At 43.7% G+C, this 22962-nt stretch overlaps 1 protein-coding gene across 2 annotated transcripts in view; it reads right to left on the reverse strand.

The window, feature by feature from the left end:
* Positions 1–12860: 12860 nt before the first annotated feature.
* HMGA2 (high mobility group AT-hook 2) overlaps positions 12861–22962 on the reverse strand; it is a 137914-nt gene continuing 127812 nt past the window's right edge. For both annotated transcript variants that reach the window (XM_058742117.1, XM_058742118.1), the window contains one exon: positions 12861–13013. In XM_058742117.1, coding sequence (XP_058598100.1) covers positions 12966–13013 — 48 coding nt within the window. In that variant the 3' untranslated portion in view covers positions 12861–12965. The remainder of the gene's footprint in view (positions 13014–22962) is intronic.

Below are 22962 nucleotides of genomic sequence, written 5' to 3' on the forward strand. Positions count from 1 at the left end.
GCCCTCACAAATGATACGAAAAAGTTAAAAGAGAACTTTGAGGGTGGTTTAAAAAACTTGAATTTAAGACTAGTTGAAAGATGATTGTTGAAGGAGGTGTGGTTCATTCTGTGATTAGTGCCAAGTCGGGCAAGATTTCACTTTTTAGTGCAAGTTATGGGGTAGGCTAAGGAATAACAAATGAAAGGGTAAAATTTTTTGGAAGCACCTTCCGAACATGCAAACGAACAGCAGGAAGAAAGAATATTATTCGACTTGGCTTATGTGCTTTATGTGTGATGGTAGATTTTCAATATATGTGACTCTAAAAGCAAATGGACAAGTCAGGATGCTATTAACAATAATTGTGGGAAATTTTTCATTGAGATGTAAGAGTAGACTCTGCCTTAATGTCTGTTTGTATTTTATTTTATTATTTTTTTATTCTGATTTTTTTATTTTTGATTTTTTTGATTTTTTAAAATTTTTTTTGATTTTGATTTTTTTTTATTTTTTAAAATTTACATCCAAATTAGTTAGTATATAGTGAAGCAATGATTTCAGTAGATTCCTTAATGCCCCTTACCCATTTAGCCCATCCCCCCTCCCACAACCCCTCCAGCAACCCTCAGTTTGTTCTCCATCTTTTTTTTTTTTTTTTAATTTTTTTTAATGTTTGATTTTATTTTTGAGACAGAGAGAGACAGAGCATGAGCGGGGGAGGGTTAGAGAGAGAGGGAGACACAGAATCCGAAGCAGGCTCCAGGCTCCGAGCTGTCAGCACAGAGCCCAATGCGGGGCTCGAACTCACAGATGGTGAGATCGTGACCTGAGCCGAAGTCAGAAGCTCTACTGACTGAGCCACCCAGGCGCCCCTGTTCTCCATCTTAATGTCTGTTTTTAAATGGTGGTTGTTTCTTTTGTAAGAAACGTACTTCTCTTAGACAGAATGTATCTTTGATTAGAATGGTGGTCCAGAGACACATAGAGTTAGAAGTTGAGACAGGGTTGGCCACAGACCTTTATCATGTTATCCATCATGACCAGAACAACAGCCACCTTATCTTTCATTTAACCAAGTGTGAAAATACATTATATTTCATTCACTTAATTTTTTTTAGTGTTTATTTATTTTTAAGAGAGAGAGAGAGAGAGAGACAGACAGAGAATATGAGGGGGGAGGGGCAGAGAGAGAGGGAGAGAGAGAATCCCAAGCAGCTTCTGCACTATCAGCACAGAGCCTGACTCGGGGCTTGATCTCACAAACTGTGAAATCATGACCTGAGCTGAAATCAGGGCCACCCAGGCATCCCTTCATTTGCTTTCTTTACTAACTCTTCTTTGCATACTAGTCTTTGGCTAGAATTATAATCGTTATTATAATAATGATTATTATTTGTGCTTAATTCTGACTGATTGCATTTTTATATTATCTGAAATTTAAGAAAAATCATGGCTCCCAGGTATATTCAATTTAAAGTAATATATATATGTGTATATATATATATATATATATATACACATATATATATATGCATGTATATATCATCTCCAGCAACTGTGAGGCAGACAGTCACTCTCATGAAACTCTATGGACTCTGGGATTGTGATTGTTTTACGTTTATTTATTTTGAGGGAGAGAGAGAGGGAGAGAGACAGTGTGCACAAGCGGGGGAAGGGCAGAGAGAGAGAGAGTGAGAGAGAGAGAGAAAGACAGAGTCTCAAGCAGGCTCTGCGCTGTCAGTGCAGAGCCCGATGCAGGGCTCAAACTCATGAACTGTGAGATCATGACCTGAGCCAAAACCAAGAGTCAGACACTCAACCGATTGAGCCACCCAGGATCCCCTGGGATTGCTATTTTGCTGTTTGCTGGCTTCAGTAGGCAATCTCCAGTAGGTTCTTTTATCAGTCCAGAAAGTTCCTTGTTTCTCTCACCTGGAAAAATAACAGGAAGTGGTGCACACCTGAGATGTGGGAGAGCCAGGAAGGCTTCCCCCAATCCAGTACTATTTCCCGTGTGGGTTCTTATTCCACATTCTGTTCACTTGGAACTAATTCCTTTGTGTTAGCCTTTGTGGACATCTTGGCATCACAGAACCTTAGAATTTTAAACCTAGAAGGAATATTAAAGATTGATCCAACCACTCCACTCAGTCTGTGCGTTAGGAAACTGAAACTCAGAGCTTCGCCCAAGGTCTCTCTCTGGGACCTTATAGAACCAGGACTGGAATAAGGCCTTCAGAGGTCAGTTCTGCCTTCGCTATGTTCATTCATCTCTTCATACTCTATGGCGTGGTCATGATTTTTCCGGGTGCAAGTGAGAAAAACCCAACTCTGACACACTTCAAGAGAAGAAGAAACTTTATGAGCCTTCAGGCACGATTCAGTGGGGCAAGTACTGTCTTCAACACTTGGTCTGTCTCCAGATCTTGTCTCCACTTTCCTCCATGCTGGCTTCGTGAATGGATGGTAATGCCTTCCTCCTTACTACTCTTCCCTCAGAAGTTACAGGCATGCATCCTACGGGCTTTAGTCCTGCCAGAGTGGGAAAGGTCCACTTTCCTAGTTGGTCCCAGAAAAGTGCTAACATCAAATCTCCGGATGTACGTTGGGCCATGTGCCTGTACCTAAACCAAATGGAAGGTCTGGTGCACTGTTGGCAAAGGAAAGGAAAATTGATGTTGAGCAATTTTTTTTTAAGTTTTTTTTTTTTTAATGTTTATTTATTTTTGAGACTGAGAGAGACAGAGCATGAATGGGGGAAGGGCAGAGAGAGAGGGAGACACAGAATCGGAAGCAGGCTCCAGGCTCTGAGCCATCAGCCCAAAGCCCGACGCGGGGCTCGAACTCACGGACCGTGAGATCATGACCTGAGCTGAAGTCGGACGCTTAACCGACTGAGCCACCCAGGCGCCCCGATGTTGAACAATTTGAAGCAACCGCTGTTTGCTTCAGGTGCCTCCTGTATCTGCGACACTGCACTGGATGTTTGTGTAGCATCTGTGGTTAATTTGTTTTTGTTTTTGTTTTTTTTTATCAGTTGGTTCTTCAAAACGAGCATGCGCGTAGAAAGTTGAATCTACGGAAATGGAGCAGAGGAAAGGTTCTATTGGGTGTGTTGAGGGAGTGATGGCGAGGCAGCAGGGAAAGGTTTGGGGTGCAGCGCCCTGGGTCGGGGGGACAAGGGAGGCCTGAGTGAAGGTCAGTGGGGTGCCAGAGGACTGGAGAGGTCTGGGGAAAAAAGGCCATGTGAAGAGCTGTCAGGGAGAATCGATCTGCTCAGCCCAGTGGTTCATGAGCATGGCTTATTCATTCAAGCACTTTGGGGGGGGGGGGGCTACTGCGGTCAGCTACTGCGCCAGGTGCGGGGGACACAAAGGTGGCAAGGCAGTCCTCACGTCGAACTAGATGTGTATTACACAAAGATCAACGCAGTCATTGCTGGAAGGGAGAAGCCTGGAGTGTTCCAAGAGAATATACACTGGAGGCCCCTGGCTGTGTGGAGGTGAGAATACAGGCAGTGAGACAGGGAGAGGAGGTATCCTAGAAAAACATTTCAAACTGAGACTGGAAGAACGAGGAGGAGCTTTGCTAGGGTGTGTGTGTGGGGCGGGGGGGGGGGGGGGTGCAGGACAAGGGAAAGCATTCTAGGCAGAGGGTGCTAGAGCCTGTGAGAAAGTGCCAGCAAGGAGTGAGGAAGGTTGGTAAGAGCTCAGGTTGGAGAAGGAAGCAGGAGCCAGACCAAGCTCCCCTATTCCAGCCTTCGAAGAGATTTTGAATTTTCTCTGATAGCACTACATTTGTGTTTTCAGAAAGACCTCACTTGCTGTGGATAGAGAAAGAATTCAATGGGGTGAGATTACCCGGTCGGAGCATCCGAGGGTGGTGGTGGCTTGGCTTGCAGCAGTGACGATGGAAACGGAGAGAGAACAGCCACATTCAAGAGGCATTTGGAAATCTTGGTTTTGTAAAGATGACGTCCGTCATCATTGCACAGGCAGTACAATATAACTGCGGATTTGTGAAAGTTTCACATTTTCATTAGCTGGTTGAATCGTAGGTTTTATTTTCCATGACAGTACTAAATTGGCTGGGGATTAGGCTGAACATAATTGTTTTATGGTTAAATGTATCCCATTGTAATAAATAATGGCCATATATCAGCCTGCCGCGTGCCTGATTTAAGAGCACAAGGCCACAGGGAACTTGGTTGAGCCTACAGACTTGGTGACTAAACTAAAGATAAAGGAATGGGACTTTAGACTCTGGAGGCCCCGAAGAATGTTCTGGGTCCTACAGGCAGCTTGCTTGCCGCAATTTGAATAATCCCTTAAATCTGTTCGCGCTCATATTCTCCCGAAGCAGATTCTTGGATTGATAAACGGGGACAAGTAGCGGAGTTCAGATGCTCTGCAATGGAACGGAAGGACCCTGGTTGATGGGGATGGAGACTTGGAGACTGAGCGCGCTGTAATGACGGTGATCCCCTGGAAAGCCAACTTTGCTAAATCACATGGGAGTCTGGGAAGCTAGAATTAAGTAGGTTCGGGATGTGCCCCCAAGAGAAGGTTTATACTGAGCAGCGATAAGACACTACAGGGATATGCTAATACCTGGTATATCACCCAGCATGGTGATGAAAAAAAAAAGAAATTTGTAAAAGTGTTTTGTTAAGTGAAAAATGAGGCTCTGCAAAGAGAACTGTCGTCCTTGTTTCAGTCACGATGGGCTAAATTGTGCGCTGGTGAAAACCAACAACAGCTCGGTGCCTTAACACAGGGTTGCTTTCTTGTCCCATGAAGTCCCCCGCCAGGTCGGCACCTCTCAGGGGACTGGGCTTCCATTCACGTCGATGATCAAGTATGAGACTCCGTGGGGCTTTGTTCACACTGATCTCACCTCCCTTTCGCGCTTATTCAGTGCGCCCTGCTGCGTGGACCTTCGTAGCAGGCTGCTATTGTGTCCTTCGTTCCCATTTTCCCGTCTGGAAGTGCACTTGGATTTTTCTTTGGGGCATAGCCCATTTCGTGTTTCCCACAGGGTGGTCTCCCCTCCCCCTGCCATCCACCTGACAGAGGTCCCCCTTCTGGACTGGCTACGGGGGCAGATATGTGACCCACATCTGGCCGACGGGCGTTTTCTTTCCCCTGGCAACACTGATCGGCCTATGATCCAAGTCACCCCCAAAGTATTCAGCCCCGAGGTTTTTCTGGAAATACTGGGAAACAAAACCAAACGCTACTGTCTTTCTGTAGAGGTTGTTGGGCCAACGGGATGTGGGTCTGTCATTTTCAGCAGCTTTTTTGCCAGTGCTGGAGGAGAGCCTACCTGACAAGGTACGAACGAAAGAAAAGCCGAACTGAGGACCACACAAAATCAGACTCCTGGCCGCATTCTTAGGGTCCCTGGATCAAATCACACCAAAGATCCAGTATCCCGGACTTCTTGGTTATATCGGCTATTATTTTGTTTTTGGCTTAAGCCGTTTTGAACTTGGGTTATATTCCTTCCAGCTGAAGGAGTCCCGGCTAACACAGCCATTCATCTCCAATGCAGGAGCTTCCAGGAGATGGCGGGTGCAGGTGGATATGGGCATGAGCCCCCTCCGCCCATCCCAGTTCTGACTGGTCATCAGAGGAAATCTACAACAGGAGCACTCTGCCTCCTTGTTTGCTCTCCTTTTCTCTTCCAGTACTCCAGAAAGTAACGTTATTCCCAGGCCAAAGAGGCCAGCCAGTCTCTTTAGATTTAGCTTAGGGACATCTGAGGAGCTGCACAGTTCAGGGGAAGAGGACAGGGCAGAAGAAGCCAATGAGGCAGCTTAAAGAACCCTCCCTAGCGGGAACGCGAGGTGCAAAGGCTGGCTGCAGAGGTGCATCTAGGTCAGCTCTTTGAGGTGGGCACAGCTAGCAGCTGGAATCTGAAGGCGTAACAGGAGCTGGATGCTATGCACCAGGAGGAGGGAGACCACCGAGAAGATCAGTACCCCAACACTGTGATATTTTCAACCAAGACCGAAGACAAGAACCTGGAGCACCCAGGGCTGAGAGCTTGGCTGAAATGGATGCAGAAAGTGAGCATCCCCTTAGACAACTGAAGCTGTGGGGCCTCAGGGTCCCCTAAGACCATCACTGTAATGGACGCAACTTGCATTTTGCTGATTTGGCGGTGGGGGATGGCTCTTTGGTTAGCAATTCCACTGACATCAAACAGAGTGCAAACCACGATGGGAAAAAGGAGTCTGCATATAGATTAATGATTTCCCAACAACCAAAATGGGGTTTGAAAACCCTGATATGTTTTTGCCCACGATCTGTAGGACACCCTTGTGTGCCAAAGATCAAATAAGGGGAAAAAATGATAGCTTTAAGCCCACCCTGCCAAAATAATGGCCAAAATGAGAGCCAACACTGTGTAGCATCTCCTATATGCCAAGTGCTTTTAATCATTTCATATGCACTGACTTATTTAATCCTCTTAACAACGCTTTTAGATAGAGGTTATTATTTTTACTTAAAAATGAAAATGGGTTGCCCGGGCAGCTCAGTTGGTTAAGCGTCCAACTTTTGATTTCAGTTCAGGTCACGGTTTGTAGGATCGAGCCCTGCATCAGGCTCTGTGTTGACAGCACGGAGCCTGCTTCGGATTTTCTCTCTGTCTCTCTCTCTCTCTCTCTCTCTGCCCACCCCCCCACCCCTCTCTCTCTCGAAGTAAATAATAAAATTAAAATAAGAACAAAAAAATGAAAAAACGGATCCCAGCATGGTTACGTGATTTGTGCAAGGTCCCCCAGCTAGTTAGTGGCAGAGCCAGGATTCAAACCTAGGCGGTCTAGTTCCAGAGCTCACACCTTTTGCGTCTACAGTGCAGTGGGATACCTTGTCCAGTGTCCCTGGACATCAGTCATCAGACACTTTTGAAAGGCGACTGAATGACCTGAGTCTCAGTATTAACTGAAATTAACTGCCTGTCTCGGAGTGTCACGGCTTAAATGGCAACTCCTCTTCCTAAGATTCCTCTAAGACGTGCCTGACATGCCCAGCAGAAGCAAGAACCAATTGGTAACATGGCTTGAGAGGACACTGAAGCTTCTGAGATCTCGAGTATTCAGGGGAAAGTTGTGGCCGCGCCTTCCAGTGCTCCTCTTTCCTGCTGTTTCTCTGGGGCAGCAGATGACGGGGTGAGACCTGCATCCACCATTCCTCCGCACCCCCACCCCACCCCAGCAAGTCTCTCCCAAAGCAGGCACCCACCATCTAGGTTCTGGCAAAGGAGCATTTTCAAATGTTATCCTACATTTCTGAGAATGTATGCTTAAACTAGGATCAGGGCAGCCACAAACCAGGTGAAGTCCAAAAGCGAGAAAATAGGTAATCAGATGAGAGGAGAGGAGGGCATGGGACGAGCAGGTCACAAGGGGTCAGCCCCAGTGTTGAGCGATGTACAGACAAAGGATGAGGGCCTTGGGAGGGCTGGGGGGAGGAAGGCAAGGGCCTAGCCCTGCATGAATGGGGTGGTGGTGTGTTCTTAAGGTTGTGAGTCAGGCTCAGAGGCAGAAGAGAAGAACCCAACTATTGTAAACTGGATACACCGTGGGGGCTACTGACCTGAAGCATTTTCCCATTGGCTGTACCGGGGCCTTGGTATGAGAGTAGGGCAGACCCCTCCCATGGCTGCCTTGGCAGGGGTGGCCTCCTGAATGAAAAGTCTGAGGATAGAGTAGCAGAGAGCCAGGCAGAGGGTCACATCCACAGCCATTTCCCACCTACTTCAGGCCGAGCACAGACTGCCAAGTTTCACAGATGGCTAAACTCAAGACTACGGGTGTAGACCTCTGTTGCTACCTTTTGACTCTCTGGACGTTACCCAGCTGCATTCCATATTTCACAAGTGATTTTGGTTCTTTTCAACTTCTCTTCCCCCTGTAGGCCAGATTTCCTAGATCTGAGGAGTAATTGCTCAAGGAGGACGCTACCTGACTCTAAGAACTAGTCTTGTTCAATAAAAAGTCATCTTATGGAAATAAAGCTTGATGAGAAGCAAGCCCATTTTGCCCTCTTCTCCACTCTTGAGCTTCCTATTGTTTCACTTTTCTGAAGTCTCATGCACTAATCTGTAGTATGGGTCTGCATTCTGCCACACTGACGGCACTGTCATTCATTCTTCAGTTGTTATTTTTTTAAGTTTATTTTTTTTCGAGAGAGAGAGCGAGAGAGTGCGCGCGCGCACACACACACGCAAGTGGGGGAGGGGCAGAGAGAGAGAGAGGGTGAGAGAGAATCCCATACTTGAGGCTTGAACTCACACACCATGAGATTGTGACCTGAGCCAAAATCGAGTCAGACACTTGACTGACTGAGTCACTCAGGCACCCCTTATTTGTTTTTATTACTTCCCATACTTCTAAACCACTTACCATTCCTGAATTCATCCAAGAGTCGAGTACCTAACCCTGCTGAACAACACCTCCCCTCCCCGCACACATATGGAATGCTACACTGGCTGAGACTCATTGTCGGTACCGCACAGGATCCCTCTCTGTTGGTGATGCAACAGCCCTCTTGTGAGACGGCCAGCAATTCATCCCTGTTATTAGCAGGGGGTTCAGGATGCCTCCAACCACCTGCAGGGTAACTCGGGAACGTTCTATTTACACAGCTCCCCGTTGGGTCCAAGTCCCTCATGAAAAGTTGTGGCTCTTGATGGGCAGGGATGAAATGTCCTCTACCTTTATTATCCCAAACAATATCTAGCACATACTAGGGACTCCACTGTTATTTGAATGCATTGGCTGATTTTTTTTGGACACCCTCCTTGAACTTAGGTTTAAACCTAAAATGTTTCTTCACATAATAATTTTCATAAGTGTAATGCTTATTGCGTGTAAGCAATAGTTTAATTTTTCTAAAATGAAAAGGGAAACCTGATTCAGAGATCGTTTAGTGAGTATTGACTCTACAATATGGTAAAAAGTTTATGCTATTCATCTCCTTATTCTATTCTGGACATAACATGCCTCGTCTTATTCTTTCTTTTCCAAGCCAAAGATTATCTGTTGGTTTCTTTGTTTTCATTTTCCAGAAGTAATTTCTTCTTATGTGCTTTTGTAGGTTAATAAAAATGAAGAGACTAAATATGGGTTATATTAAATACATTTGGTCTATTAATAGGCTGAACTAATGATCCACTCTAGCAGGGAAATGGCTTTGCCTCCTCCGAATTCTGGCCATTTGTTGCCTAAGCAATGTGTTTGGTTCTTTTCATATGCTGCCTGTATTTCTCTACCTGCATAGTTTTCTCTAAGGAAGATGATCTTTTGAAGGTCTCTTGGTCTGGGGCTTAGCACAAAGTAGGCACTCAGAGAATATTGGCTGCGAAAATAAATGAAAGAAGGAGTCAAGTCATAAATTTGACAATAAATTCCCCAACAGGAGACGTTTAAGGGTAAGTCCTTCCAAAGAATCTAAAGGAAGGGTTTTAGTGACAGTGGTGACAACATAAACCAGAAGATTTTAGCCTTGGAACACTCCTGAATGTATTCATAATCAGCAATTGAGATGTAAAGGGGATCTTGAACTTGGTGGAATAATTCTGACCCTGCTTCTGGTTCTTATAAAGTAAGAGGCTCCTATCCAGAGACACTCGGTGTCTTTTCACGTCTTACTCTCTTCACCCAACAACTTTTGGCACGCTCTGCAACCGTTACTTGAAAGATACCGAGGATATCATCACCCACTTCCCTTACCAACCTCGTAGACGCCAGCCTTCAGGAGAGATTCTCCAGTTTTAACCTACAGCCTAATCTTCCTTTACATTAATTCTAAGGTCATCTTTGTAGGATTAAATGCCAGACCGTGAAAGGCGAATCTAGGGCAGTTGATTTAAGCAGCACAGTATTTTAAACCGTTAGGTCAGGGTACGTAGAGGTGTGGGCCCACAATATGCAGGGGGTGCGACAAAATGACTTGTGAATGTCTCTCTCCATGACCTGTTTTGACCAAACTTTATTACTCATTTAATGGAGTTATGACAAAGCGTAGGAATCAAAACACATGGGGATCACAGAGGCTGTTATGTTTATTGTGTAGAACAGACAGTGATAATCCACTAGAGAAATATTTTCAACAAGCAAGCGATTCAAAGTACAATCATAGACAGCAACTCTACATGAAGAACAAAGAATCAAGTTAGAAGACGCTCAGAGGAACAGGGAGAAAGTCAACTGCAGTTAAACGTCTTGATACTTTTCTCCTGCAAACATACCTAACTTGCAGAAATGGTAGAAAAGTTAAATGTCCAGTCTTACTTAGCCGAGACCAACAACAGCAAAGAACAGTCCTATAAAATTTATCTCCCACAAAAATAAACTATATATATAAAAATTTTATGATGTTCTTACTGTTCCATTGGCCACAAGCTTTTTTTTTTTTCAGTATGAAAAATGAGGTATACTGGGGCTTAAGAGGTAGTCGTGTGTTTTGATTGTACAACGTATAGGAAATAAAAGAGTAACTTCATCAGAGATGGAAATCGCTCGGTGCTCCGAGTTTGGCCAACATGAGCAACTTGCTTCAGTTTTACGAGCTGGCCAATGAGGTTTCGAAAGGCCCAACCAAAGATACGGGATGGGACTTTTATTTTTAGGAGCCACTGCTTATTTGCTTATTTAATGCACAGTTAACAGTAAGGTTGAGTTTAAATTCTCTCCGTAGCTCCTTTGGTGATTCACAACAGTGAGCCATCTGCCAGTCTCCGAGAGGTGTGTGGCCTCTGAAACGACCTCCCGGAAGTGGCTGTAAGAGAGATGGTTTTGAGTTTCATTTGGCTTCAGTACTAAAAGCCAGACTGACACAAGCCATCATGAGAAACTACCTCCTGGCCCAGTTGATAATACCATGTTAAAAAGTCAGCACACTCACTAGGAGAGAAAGCAATAAAAAACTCTACATAAGAAGCGTTTAAAATAAATCTGGTGGAGACATATTACAAAAATCACATTTGTGTAAAATACATGAAAATATCTGTCAAGCATTTTCTCATATTCAAACCAATCTGAAAAAAACATAGATTTTTGATTGCATCATGCAAAAGCTGGGCTTGTCGCATCACACCTACAAAGCTTCAAGTTTCTTTGAAGGTTGGCTTTATTTTCTTTCTTTCTTTGCCAAAAGTATGTAAAAATGTGTTCCTTTCTATCAAACGTCTTTTACAAAAATAGTTTGGACTCGGGATCGCTGCGGTTTGAACAACATCAAACCCTGACACACATGGATGCTGCAAGTCACAAGTTCCTTCCTTTTGAAGTCTGGAGGTAGGTCTTTGCAAGTCAATTAGTCCATTTCCTTAAACAATTCATTTGAGGTACAAACGTGGAGGGTAAGATTCAAATGTTACAGTCAAATTTTGTGTGGCGTGTAGTGTGATTGAGGAAAATGATCCTTAAGAACCTAGGAGCGACTTGGTTAAAAAAAAAAAAAAAATTCAAGTTCATGTAGAAATCTAGCAGAGAAGCTGAAACAAGTATTTGTAAAATTTTAATTAAAAAAAAATAGAAAAATACATAGCCATGCTGAAAACACAGTAAGGAGACTGCTTCTTTAACTGTAATGAAGTGTACAAAAAGAACCACAGATGATTAGCATCACCTACCCATTAGGTTATTTTTTCTTCTTGCATTGCTTGTGTATAGCAGCATGTAATAAGTACTAGACTGTAAATTAATTGTAACATTCAGAGGTAGTATTGAGTAGTGGGGATATATTATTGCATCTCTGGCTAAAAGTGCAGTTTGAATGAAGAGACGGTGGGCTGAAGCCGAAGTAAAGCACCTCAGTCAACCATCCTATGTCAAAACGTATTACTTGAAGTAATACGTACGCTTAATTTGAGGTAAGTGGTATTTAGGTCTTTCACGGAAACGGATACATAATGGAGAGAGACAGAGAGACAGAGAGACAGAGAGGGACTGCTTGTTTTGTCTTTTCAACTGTCCTATAACTACAGCAAAAGAAATTTAGATCTCGCTCCTCCCACCCCGTCGTCATTCGGGCGGGTTCATCGTATGTTACTCTGTTGTACCTTTGCAGTAAATGACAAAGAGGATAATTTGACTTGTCTAGGTTCCTTAAATGCTTTGAAGCTAACAAGTGTGATTTATTGCTCAGTGGCATTTGGCTCTGTAGGAAGTAGGTTCTATACGGATGGGCGTTTTCCTGAAAGCGAGCGCCGTGGGTAAATGTATCACTCCCGCTGATATGTGTGAGATCCATAAATAGAGGCGTTGGCAATATCTGTTTGCTGACTTCCCTTTTTGAGACAGGAACATAACCTTTTTTTTCTGGTTTGTTAGCTGGATGAAAGGATACATCAGCGTTTCGTCTCGTTTGGAACTACAAGTTAAAATACCATCAAGTAAGTGTCTACAAGATTATACGAAAAAGAGAGAAGTAGTATCTAGTCCTATCTTTGGTGTTCTAAACAGAAGCTTCACTACGGCGAGCGGGTCGGGCGGTGGCCGAGCGGTACACAGTGTTGAACACTGCGCCTTTCCCGGGGTGGGGAGCGCCCCACGTCAGGAGCGTGACGCTCTCTGGTCTGTGTGCAGTGCATGCTCGACTAAACCCGATTCGGAGTTTTTCTCACCCACCCGCTCCTGCTTATCAGTTCAACAAACTATTAGTAGGTTAAGAAAAAAAGAAAACAGTAATTAAAAGTTGCATTGTTAAACTGTGTCCCCTGTGTTTACAGCAGTTTTTCACTAAACCTGGGACTGTGAAGGTGATTAATATAGTCCTTTTGAAGGTTATGTGATTTCTCCCCGCCCGCCCCCCACCCTGCTCCCGCCCCACCCCTTTCCCCCCCCCACCCCCACCCCCCCCCAGATGAAAGTGGAAAGACCATGGGAATAGAGAAAGTGGTCACTGCAGTGTCTTCTCCCTTCAAAAGATCCAACTGCTGCTGAGGTAGAAATCGAATGTTGGCGCCCCCTAATCCTCTTCTGCAGACTCTTGTGAGGATGTCTCTTCAGTCTCCTCCTGGAACACACAAAGGGCACAACCATTAGTGTGGGCTCTTCTTTGCCAACGGTTCAGAGACGACCTGTCTCCACAGCACGTTCTGCTGGCTGCAAAAGAGGATGCGGACACTTGGCAAGCCCTCATTCCCAGGGCTTCTTAAACTGTAATTGAGGAATCAAGGTGTTGTTTTTTCCCAGAGCAGAGTCATTTAGCCCCTGTTGACTTAAGGCTTGACATCATGGCGGCTGGTCAGCAAATTCAATTGTGTGCAGTCCAGAGAATGTCAGGCCAATGTAAGCTCACTCACCAATCAGAGTAAAAAAGAAATGGATAAATTTTTCCCGACAGCGTGCCGGTCATCAGTTTTACAAACCCGGTGCACAAGTAAGAAAAAAACCCAAGTCAAGGGAAATCCTTTCTTAAGACTCAAATGAACCTGTCCTTCAGATACTGGCAGTAATAGCCGATACGTCCACGAGGCTTACTAGAGGCTCTCGGGGGTTGTTTGTTATTGTCCCCGTTTTATAGACAAAAAAGTCAAGGCATGGAAAGCGATGTACCCAAAGCTACGGAGGGAGTAGGGCCGGGAATTGGGCAGGGCAGACGGGCGCCAGAACCTGTGTGTGACCAGGACGCCACCGCTGCCACGGGGCAGAGGCAGTGTGAGCACAGAAACGAGCTTGGAGAAGGGTTGCAAGAGCTGACTACTAACTTCCTCTCCAAATCGAGTTCCTCATTCTTGTATTTATTAAAGCACATTTTAAGACAATGACCAAAGTTTGGCATGACTGCTGAATGTCAATACTAAGTCCACATCAACCGAACACTTAATGGTGGGCCGGCCAAGCAGAGAAAATCTAATATGTGTGTTTTTGCAGGACCTCCTCTCCATATAAATCTAATTCTTCCTCCTCCTTTCTTTTTTTCTGATTCCCTATGGCTCTGGAATTTGTTGGGAGTTTCTGCAAGCTGGCTTAAGCCGCACACGGTTCTCTTTCCCTTTGCTTATTTAACAAACGTGCAAGTACCTTTCGGGACATGGGTGGTAAAGCGGAGACAATAAACATTTCTGATAAAAGCGTCGTTAGTGAGAGGATGATTTTTTATCAAATACTGCACATTGTCTCCTAAGACGGCATGTGAAAAAGATCTGGGAGAAGAGATAAACATTTACTCCGGCAGCAAACAGAGCCCCTTTATTTTTTTTTTTTTTTTTTTTTTTTTTTAAATTTTTTTTTCCAACGTTTTTTATTTATTTTTGGGACAGAGAGAGACAGAGCATGAACGGGGGAGGGGCAGAGAGAGAGGGAGACACAGAATCGGAAGCAGGCTCCAGGCTCCGAGCCATCAGCCCAGAGCCCGACGCGGGGCTCGAACTCACGGACCGCGAGATCGTGACCTGGCTGAAGTCGGACGCTTAACCGACTGCGCCACCCAGGCGCCCCAAACAGAGCCCCTTTAAGAATGGCCAGCTTAGAACAGCTTATAACAGTCTTCATACTTTAATAGATTTGATTTTCCACATGGCTTCATTTTGTCTGGGTGGCTAACTGACACAATTTATACCCCTCTTCCTTTCCCAGGTCACTACAGTGCACCATTCAGTAAAGCGTGCCTTAAAGCTTGTCTGCGTTATATGACCAAACTTCCATTCATTAGTGTTTGAAACACTTCAGCTGTGAAGGAGCTCCTAAATGCTACCATGTGTGACGCTTTTGCGTAAGAGCAGCAAACGGGAGGAAAAAAAGCCCACACCAACGGGCACTCACACACTCACATGAATGCATGTGTGCGTGCACGTGTTCTCTCTCTCTCTCTCTCTCTCTCTGTCTCTCCATCCTGGGCTTTAATCACAGATCACTGCTCACTGCAAACCCTTTGCGAAAGGTTTCAAACATTCTCTTCCCCCAAAGACCGAGAAAGCTGTAAATCCTGGGAATAAACACACCTACAAATGAATGGATTACAGCTTAAAAAATATAACCGCAGCAGCATCAAGTCATGAGATTTCACACCGGTTTTGTTTAGTCTGCTTCGGGTTATGTGGGAAATGTGGAGCGTATGAAGCTACCTCCCCTGCTCCCAACCCCCAGACTGAGGGCTTCACATATTTAAGCGGCAGGTTTATACCTCTTGATAGGCAACAGGCCATGACCCTGAGATTCTCTACGGAGCCCTGGCCACAAAGGAGGATGTAGCGTGATCAAAGCCATGGACAGCCGAAAGAGAGACAAGCCAAGGTTCGGCTGCCCTATGACCTTGTCTTTTCACTTAATATTTAAGTTCCAGAAAGTCACTAAGTTGTTAGGCAGATACACTCCTCATCCGTCCCCAAATGACTCACTTCTCATGATGACATGAGGTGTGAACTTAAGAGTACCGCTCTGAAACAGACCACAGCATAAAAGCTGGCAGGTAGATTTTATTCCCTCTTCTTCTGGTTAACAAATTACTAGAACTCCGTCAAGCTGGAAAACCTCCTGGATTTAGCTGTAATTATTCCATTTCTAACTGCTCGATTTTTCTATATCATCTGGAACCCACAGTACGGTCAGATCCGGAAGGAAATAGACTTTTCAGGCCATGAACTTACAAAGACCTTGTAGTAGATGGAATGTGATCAGCTTTTCAAAACATTCCCAGAAACTTTGCTTGATTTGAGCTCTTGAAGCTCCCGATATGTGAGTGGTTTATTTAAATCCCTGAGACACAACTCAGCTGAAAATGATGGTCCCTCATACTGTTTCCTTTACTTAACCGTTCTTAACACAACACGGAGAGTCGTTTTATTAATGTGTCTTTCCGCTGACCTTGAAATTCTTCTACTGGTGGCTGTCAGTTAGTACTGGGTATATAACTAGAGGGTCAGAGAGTGGGAGACTCACTCCGCGAACTTCTGGAAGTGATGTGGCTCTCACATGCTCCGCATGATGGTTTTCTCACATGTCTAGTAGGTGGAGAGTTCTCTCTTCTTCGCATGGCCCTGACTGGCCACCCTCCAAAGGACAGCAGGGCTACCAAGAGGATGATGGTGTGCGGCACTCCTCACCTCTGCAGACCTCAGTTCTCACCTTTGCAGTGATTTGACTTTTCGCTACGTGTGTGGTTTGCCGTGGCAAAAGTACGGGTGTAATTAGAAGAAAAATCTTCCCTGTCAGGAAAAAAAAGATGAACTTGGAACACCCACCCTCTGCTGCCCCAAGTGTCACAGCTGACTAGACTTCACACGGGCCCTTCTGTGGTGCCAAGTGCAGACGGAAACGGGTGATGGAGGGAAGCAGCAGCTGGCTCTGACGTCCCCAAAGACTCTTATTTCCATAGGAGAGTAGTTGGTGGGGACCCCTGAGATTCAACCTTCTCGGGTGGCTTAGAAGACACCGCCACTTAGGACAGACAATAGCTTGCACCTCGAGATACTTATTTAAATTACTTCATGCTTGCAACACATGGCCAAAGGACCTTTGAGCTGGTGCAGGCCCCCCAAGAGCAGCTTTGAGGCAATAGGGAGACTGAAATCCGAGAGCCAAGAGTTCCGCACGTCTCGTTAGGCCAGTCCACAAGGTGGGAAGGCAAACCAGCAGCCGTCTGGTCAAGGAGGCTAACTGTCGGGAGGGGGCTGGGGGAAGGCAGGATAAGAGGACTTTTCAAAGTGGAAGTGCACGGTGACATTTTTACGAGCACCGGCCACTAAGACCTCTGAACACTGAACAGCTCCCAGCCACTCACGCGGCTGCTTTACAGAGACAACGGAGGCGGCACCACATCGGGGCGAAACACGCAAGTCTTTTGGGCAGAAAACTGAAGAGAGGGAAAGGAAAGTGGGCAGAGTTGGAGGACTGTATTTTTATTATGACTCCTGGAAAATTGCACTCATTTTGCCTTAGTTTTTCTTTCGTTCAGGGGGGAAAAAAAGAGGAATTTAATAAATGTAACTCTTTCATTGCTTTCGTTAAGCTTGCAAAAACACCCCCCTAAAACCCAGAAATAGAGTTTGCACTTATCTCCATTCCGCATGCGGCATTTACCTTTGGGTTTACTTCCGCTAATTGATTCAAAAGGAGGAAGAAGACAGCCCAATATCCAGCCTTATCCTGTAATGCTTGATGGAATTTTAAACGTCTTAAGAGTCTAATCATAGATCTTAGCACACAGACGCGGGTGAGGGCGTGTGCTGGAGGAACGTTTAGTATTTAATGTGAGAGCCGAAGCTCTGGGTTTAATTTTCAGATGCAGACTAAACAGCAGGTCTGCAGTGGAAGAGGGGCCGGTGAATTCTAAATGGAATCGGGAAACGGAAATGCTCTCCTTACAAATTTTAGGAATTGGGTCCCCATGATCCCCCTCTTTGTGTGCAGTAAGGAGTACAAAATCCCAGAAGTCCATGTCGGCTTTAATAAATCCTTATTTCTTCTCCTTGATTGCAAAGAATTCTGCAACTCTGTTATTATAAAAATGCTGCAGGCTAAAAATACATCTGCAATTTAAGCTATCTTGCCAATAAACCTACAAATACCTGGTTGTCTAGAAAGAGTCGTTATGGCTAAGTGACAAATTCTTATTGTCATCTTAACATGTCCAACTCGTTAAGGACTCAGAATGACAGACACATTTGAGAGTTTTTCATGTTGCTGAGTATCTCCAGCCAGTCCCACCCGAAAAGAAATAACGGGCTCTCTGCCTCAGCAGCAATGACCAGAAACCAATTTTTCAAGTTCCAGCTGTAGCTAAGTGACCCGCAAGACCACAAAATGGAGTTTTTCTATTTCTCTGTCAGATATTTTAACTTAAAATGGATTTAATAAACATTAAAAAAAAAAAAGAGGGGGGTGCCTGGGTGGCTCAGGCGGTTGAGCGTCTGACTTCGGCTCAGGTCATGATCTCGAGGTTTATGGGTTCGAGCTCTGCGTCGGGCTCTGTGCTGACAGCTCAGAGCCTGGAGCCTGCTTCGGATTCTGTGTCTGCCTCTCTTTCTCTGCCCCTCCCCTGCTGGTGCTCTGTCTCTGTCTCTCAAAACTAAATAAACATTAAAAAAATTAAAAAAAAAATGGATTGAGGCTGTTTAACTTAATGGAAAGTGATTATTTCCTCCAACTAGGAAAACTTTACATCAGATTTTTAAAAATACGTTAAATGGAACATATAGAAACCGGATAATCTGGCAAGTAGAAGGTATTCTGGTGGAAATGTTAGGAGGGGAATATACTTTTTGAAAAAGGAGACTTAAGAAGTTGGGATATTCATGGCATTTGTACCTAGTGCTTTCTTTATTTTAGCTTTATGTCTATAGAAATATACAAGCGTCAGGACTATCCTGCATGTGTGACCATCAACTTGATAAAGTCAGTGTTAAGGTCTTTATTGAGGGATGTTTAAAGTAAAGGAGACTGGTTGATCCTAGAGGTCGTTGACCACAGACATCAGCCCTGGCATTGATGGGCTGTGTAACTCACATCTATTCTCACTGTGTCAGACCAGTAATGACCATACCCACCTAACTGCCCAGCAGGGTGTGAGGGGAAAATGTGACAACCAAATGGGAACATTTTTGAAAAAAAAAGAGAAAAAAAATCCTATAAGATACAGTGTGGAATAAGGATTAATTGCAGTTACTCATTCTCTGTGTGTTTCTTTACCTGTGATTCAATGATAGATTGGTGAGAAAGAAACACACGGTTTTTAAATAAAGCCTTGAAAAAGAAAACAAAACAAGATGTTTTTGGTTTCTTAAATGCACTCTTGTTTCTCTCGTCTGTGTCCTTGATCAGGGTTCTGTCACTGAAAGTATCGTAAACAGAGGTCACTGTTCATCCCCAGGATATGCAGATTTGTTTCCTGGGGTGAAGGGATATTTACCACTGATTTCAGAAGGGAGTCACACTTTGCAGATAGGGAAATCATTTCACGGATAAACTGACTGCAAGTTTCAAGATCCTGTAAGTCGCCCTTTCTGAGGATGGTGAGCTGTATGGATTTGCCATGCCCGTTCTAATGCTTACTAAAGGAGCCTCAGGTTTGAAAAATACTAAAGATGTAGCGAAAGGATTTTTGCACGAAGGAAGCATTCAGAAGAAGGAAGTTTATTTCAACATCTCCAAAAATGGTTGAGGAATGTTCTTGTTTTCATGCAAAGCAGTTTTTGAAAATGGCTAGGTTAAAGGGTATTTAATGGTTCCATTCCAGATGTGTTTATCGGTGGCACAGACCAGGAGAAACCTTTTCTCTTTGTTTTCTATGTGTATAAATTTTGCATATTGTTGTATTTGTCACCAGGGAAGAGAACATTGCTGGATTTTAGTCAAACATTTTTCACCGAATGTTCTTCATTGTCCTGGGTTGGGACTTTTGAATAAAATTGTGAAAATATCAGTAACAGCAGTAAGTCAACAAATAATTACTCAATATACATTTGAGTGTTCAGCAAACACTTCCTGAACGTAAAGGAAGTATCTTGGACAAAGCAATAGATTTCTATTCAAACATTACAGATTTTCTTAGAAAGACCAGGTTTTATTTATTTTATTTATTTTTTTTTTCAACGTTTTTTAAAATTTATTTTTGGGACAGAGAGAGACAGAGCATGAATGGGGGAGGGGCAGAGAGAGAGGGAGACACAGAATCGGAAACAGGCTCCAGGCTCTGAGCCACCAGCCCAGAGCCTGACGCGGGGCTCGAACTCACGGACCGCGAGATCGTGACCTGGCTGAAGTCGGACGCTTAACCGACTGCGCCACCCAGGCACCCCAGAAAGACCAGGTTTTAAAACCAGTTACTATTTATCCATATTAATTTGGGTCAGCATGTTTGGATAATGAGAAGAAAGTTTACCTATTGAATAAACAATTGGTGTTTATTCAACTCACATCACCACGCAGAGGAAAAGCAGGCAGACATTGCCATTTTCATTTTTAGCCTGATCCATGGGCTTCACATAGTTAAAAACAATCATACTTAAAAAAAAAAACAAAAAAAAACTCATATAGGAAATCTGGCAAACCCAGAAACACTAAATTTTTGCCTTTTGGAGGTTTTTACATTGAGTGATGTGTTTTCACTTCTGTTAGAAGTTTATGTCATCTCTATGAGACATTCTCTGCCAAAACACAGCTGACTTCACCTCGCTCATATTCCCTTATTACAAGTGTTGGCTAAGCTAATTACTTCATATGTTTATGGTTAATAATAATTTTGATATGTCTCTTTGCCCCACCTGTGCTGTTACGTCCTTGAGGGATTTTACTGTAAGGGTTAAACGTTGATTTCTGCTGTGCTCTCTCCTTTTCCCTTGACCTTTGCAATGTCAGAGGTCAGAGGTTAAATCAAAAAGTATTTCCTCTACAACAAAACAGTGCCGCTCAGGCTGGGCTTTGATAGAATTCTCGTGTTTTGACGGTTGGTACCAAACAATTACTGGCCCACAAAATGTTTTGCCAGCTTGCAAGGGCCTAAGTAGGAAAATAAATAAATCAGTGCTCTTTATGACTTGGGCAGCATAAATCACGGTGCAATGGGAGAGTGACCATTTGCAAATCGGATTTATTAGGAATTATTTACTGCATTGGCCAAGGTACCATTTAAAAGATGAGTGTTGGACTGAGAATACCCTCCCTCTCTTCCCCTCCTCCTTTCTCCTTTGTGTGTCTAGACCGAGAGCCCCCAGTCAAAAGGCCTACTTTAAGAACAAGATGCTGACTGCAATTCATCAACGTGCTTGTCCCAAAACGAAATCTCTCCTTTTGCTCCAAACAGTGTTTAGGTTGTCTGAAATATAAACATCCTTAAAACAGCCCTTGAAGTCCCTGTAAAAACATTCAACCTTTTTTTTTTTTTTTTTAAGAGGGGAAAAGTCCCATGATAACCAGGCTTACTGAGAGTTCTTTGCCCTGGTACACACCCCCCCACAGAAGATGTTACTCGCAGGTAAAGATTCTACCTCAAAACACAAAGCTCTATTTCTGCTCTTTTAGAAACGGGGAACTTTCCAAGCCTCTCGTTGGGAAACTAAAAGGAGCAGGTTTATACCTGTCTTCGTTGCTAGAGGTGGCACTTGCCAGGGCAGAACAACCATGAGGAAACTGGGTTGAAAGTCAGGAGAACCGTTAGGATTTTTAAAGCCGATTTTCCCGTTTGGGTAGACTCAGGTGAGAAAAGACTGTCTGAATTATCTAGCAGGAGTCACTTTGGATCTCTGTTCAAAGCCTTCAGAGAAGGAACCCAAGAAACAAGAAGATATCTGACAGACCAGCAAAACCTTTTTAGAGGTCTGAGAGGGCGTGAGATTTATTCTCATCAAAGTGACAAGCCGAGGAACAGCATTCCCTCTATCGATAATAATAATCGGATACTTGTATGGGGTTAACTTTTATAAAAGCAACGCCGACAACAAATCCCACCACTGTTTCCTACCAAAGAATGTGTTCCATGTGGCTGAGAAGTCAACTGCATCACACTGCTAAAACACGAAGACATGAGCTCATTTCCATTTATTGCTTAATTTGCCATTTTAAATAAAAATAGAGTGCCCTAGTAATCTTTGTCCTCACCGTTTCTGTAATTAAACAAATTAATGTGAATATTGCAGATTTTTCTCTTTAGATTTTTAAGAGACCATTAACTTCCCCCTTAGGATGTGGGACACACTTAACGTCTGTAGCTGATGGCACCTGGTGGACTTTATAAACACAAACCCTGGCAGCAGGGTTTCCCTTAAATTTTTATTCTTCTCTGGACACATGTATTTACATACATAAACACATATCTCAATTTGGGGACTTACTGTAATTCTACACTTGTCTCCTCAGAATGAATTTTGCTGCTTTGTATACCAGTTTCCAGAAGTGGCACTCTTGAAGCTCTGGAATTCTCAAATTTCAGAATTTGATGGCATTGGGATATTTCACAATAGAGTCTTTGTAATTGCGACATACCGCCAAGAAAAGTGGTTCTGACTGCTTCAATCCTAATGAGAGGATGTGGCAATCACTGTAACATTTCCCCCTTAAAGATTAAACAATCTTTATTTTTGAAACGTGCAGGGAAAACGCTTGAGGTCAAAAAGACAGTTTTGGACGAATTAGAATTCTAGACTTTTTGAGAGTATAAATCTCCGGAAATTAGAAATCCAGCCTCCCCAAATAAGTCAGAACATAGTAATGCTCGCTGGAATTTATAGAATTATGGATCTCTCAAAGTTTTCTTGGGAGTAAGGGAGATGTGTTGTTATGATCCCAGTCCACAGATGGATAAATGAGGCACAGAGAGATTAATTCGTCCAGTGATGGGGCCAGAAAGCAAAACCTAGGTCTCCTTACACGCTGCCGAGCTCTTTTCTTTAGATGTGAAATACTTCATTGTATTAAAATTTTCACCACCTCAAAACAGGATCTGAATATAGTACTGTTGATGAAGAAAGGATATGAGCCTGAGTTAATCCAGACTGCCACATGGAAAAGCCATCTGGGAGGGTATTTTGAAATAAACAGATGGAAAAGGAAGAGATCCTTTTGAATGTAGTGTTAAATTTACATTATCCTCCATGAACTTCCTTGTAGCCCCCATGTTTATATAATTCATCACTATGTCCTTAGACAATATAGATTAGGAAGCCCAATGAGCTCACATTCTTTTTTTATTTTTTATTTTTTTAACTCTGAACTCTCCTTTCAAGGGCAACTTCTGGAGCAGGGTCTGTAACACAACCACACAGATCAGCGAAGACCAGCCCAGTCTATCTGTGCCTTCTTTGCCATTCCTGAGTTTCTTGGGAAAACATTTATTATTTCTTGGTGTATTACTGACCAATCCGCAATCAGTTTCAGACACACTGATAATCTCCACCCGTAATTTATTTGTTTCTGCCCCTCTACTTTTGAATCTGCCACTCATCTCATTCATAGCATCTCTGTTTCCCTAATTTATATCTCCATTTTCCCCTCTGCAACTAGACGGCAACACAAAATAAAAAGTCTTC

Source organism: Neofelis nebulosa, chromosome 8 (genome assembly GCF_028018385.1).
Source record: "Neofelis nebulosa isolate mNeoNeb1 chromosome 8, mNeoNeb1.pri, whole genome shotgun sequence".
Taxonomy (NCBI): domain Eukaryota; kingdom Metazoa; phylum Chordata; class Mammalia; order Carnivora; family Felidae; genus Neofelis; species Neofelis nebulosa.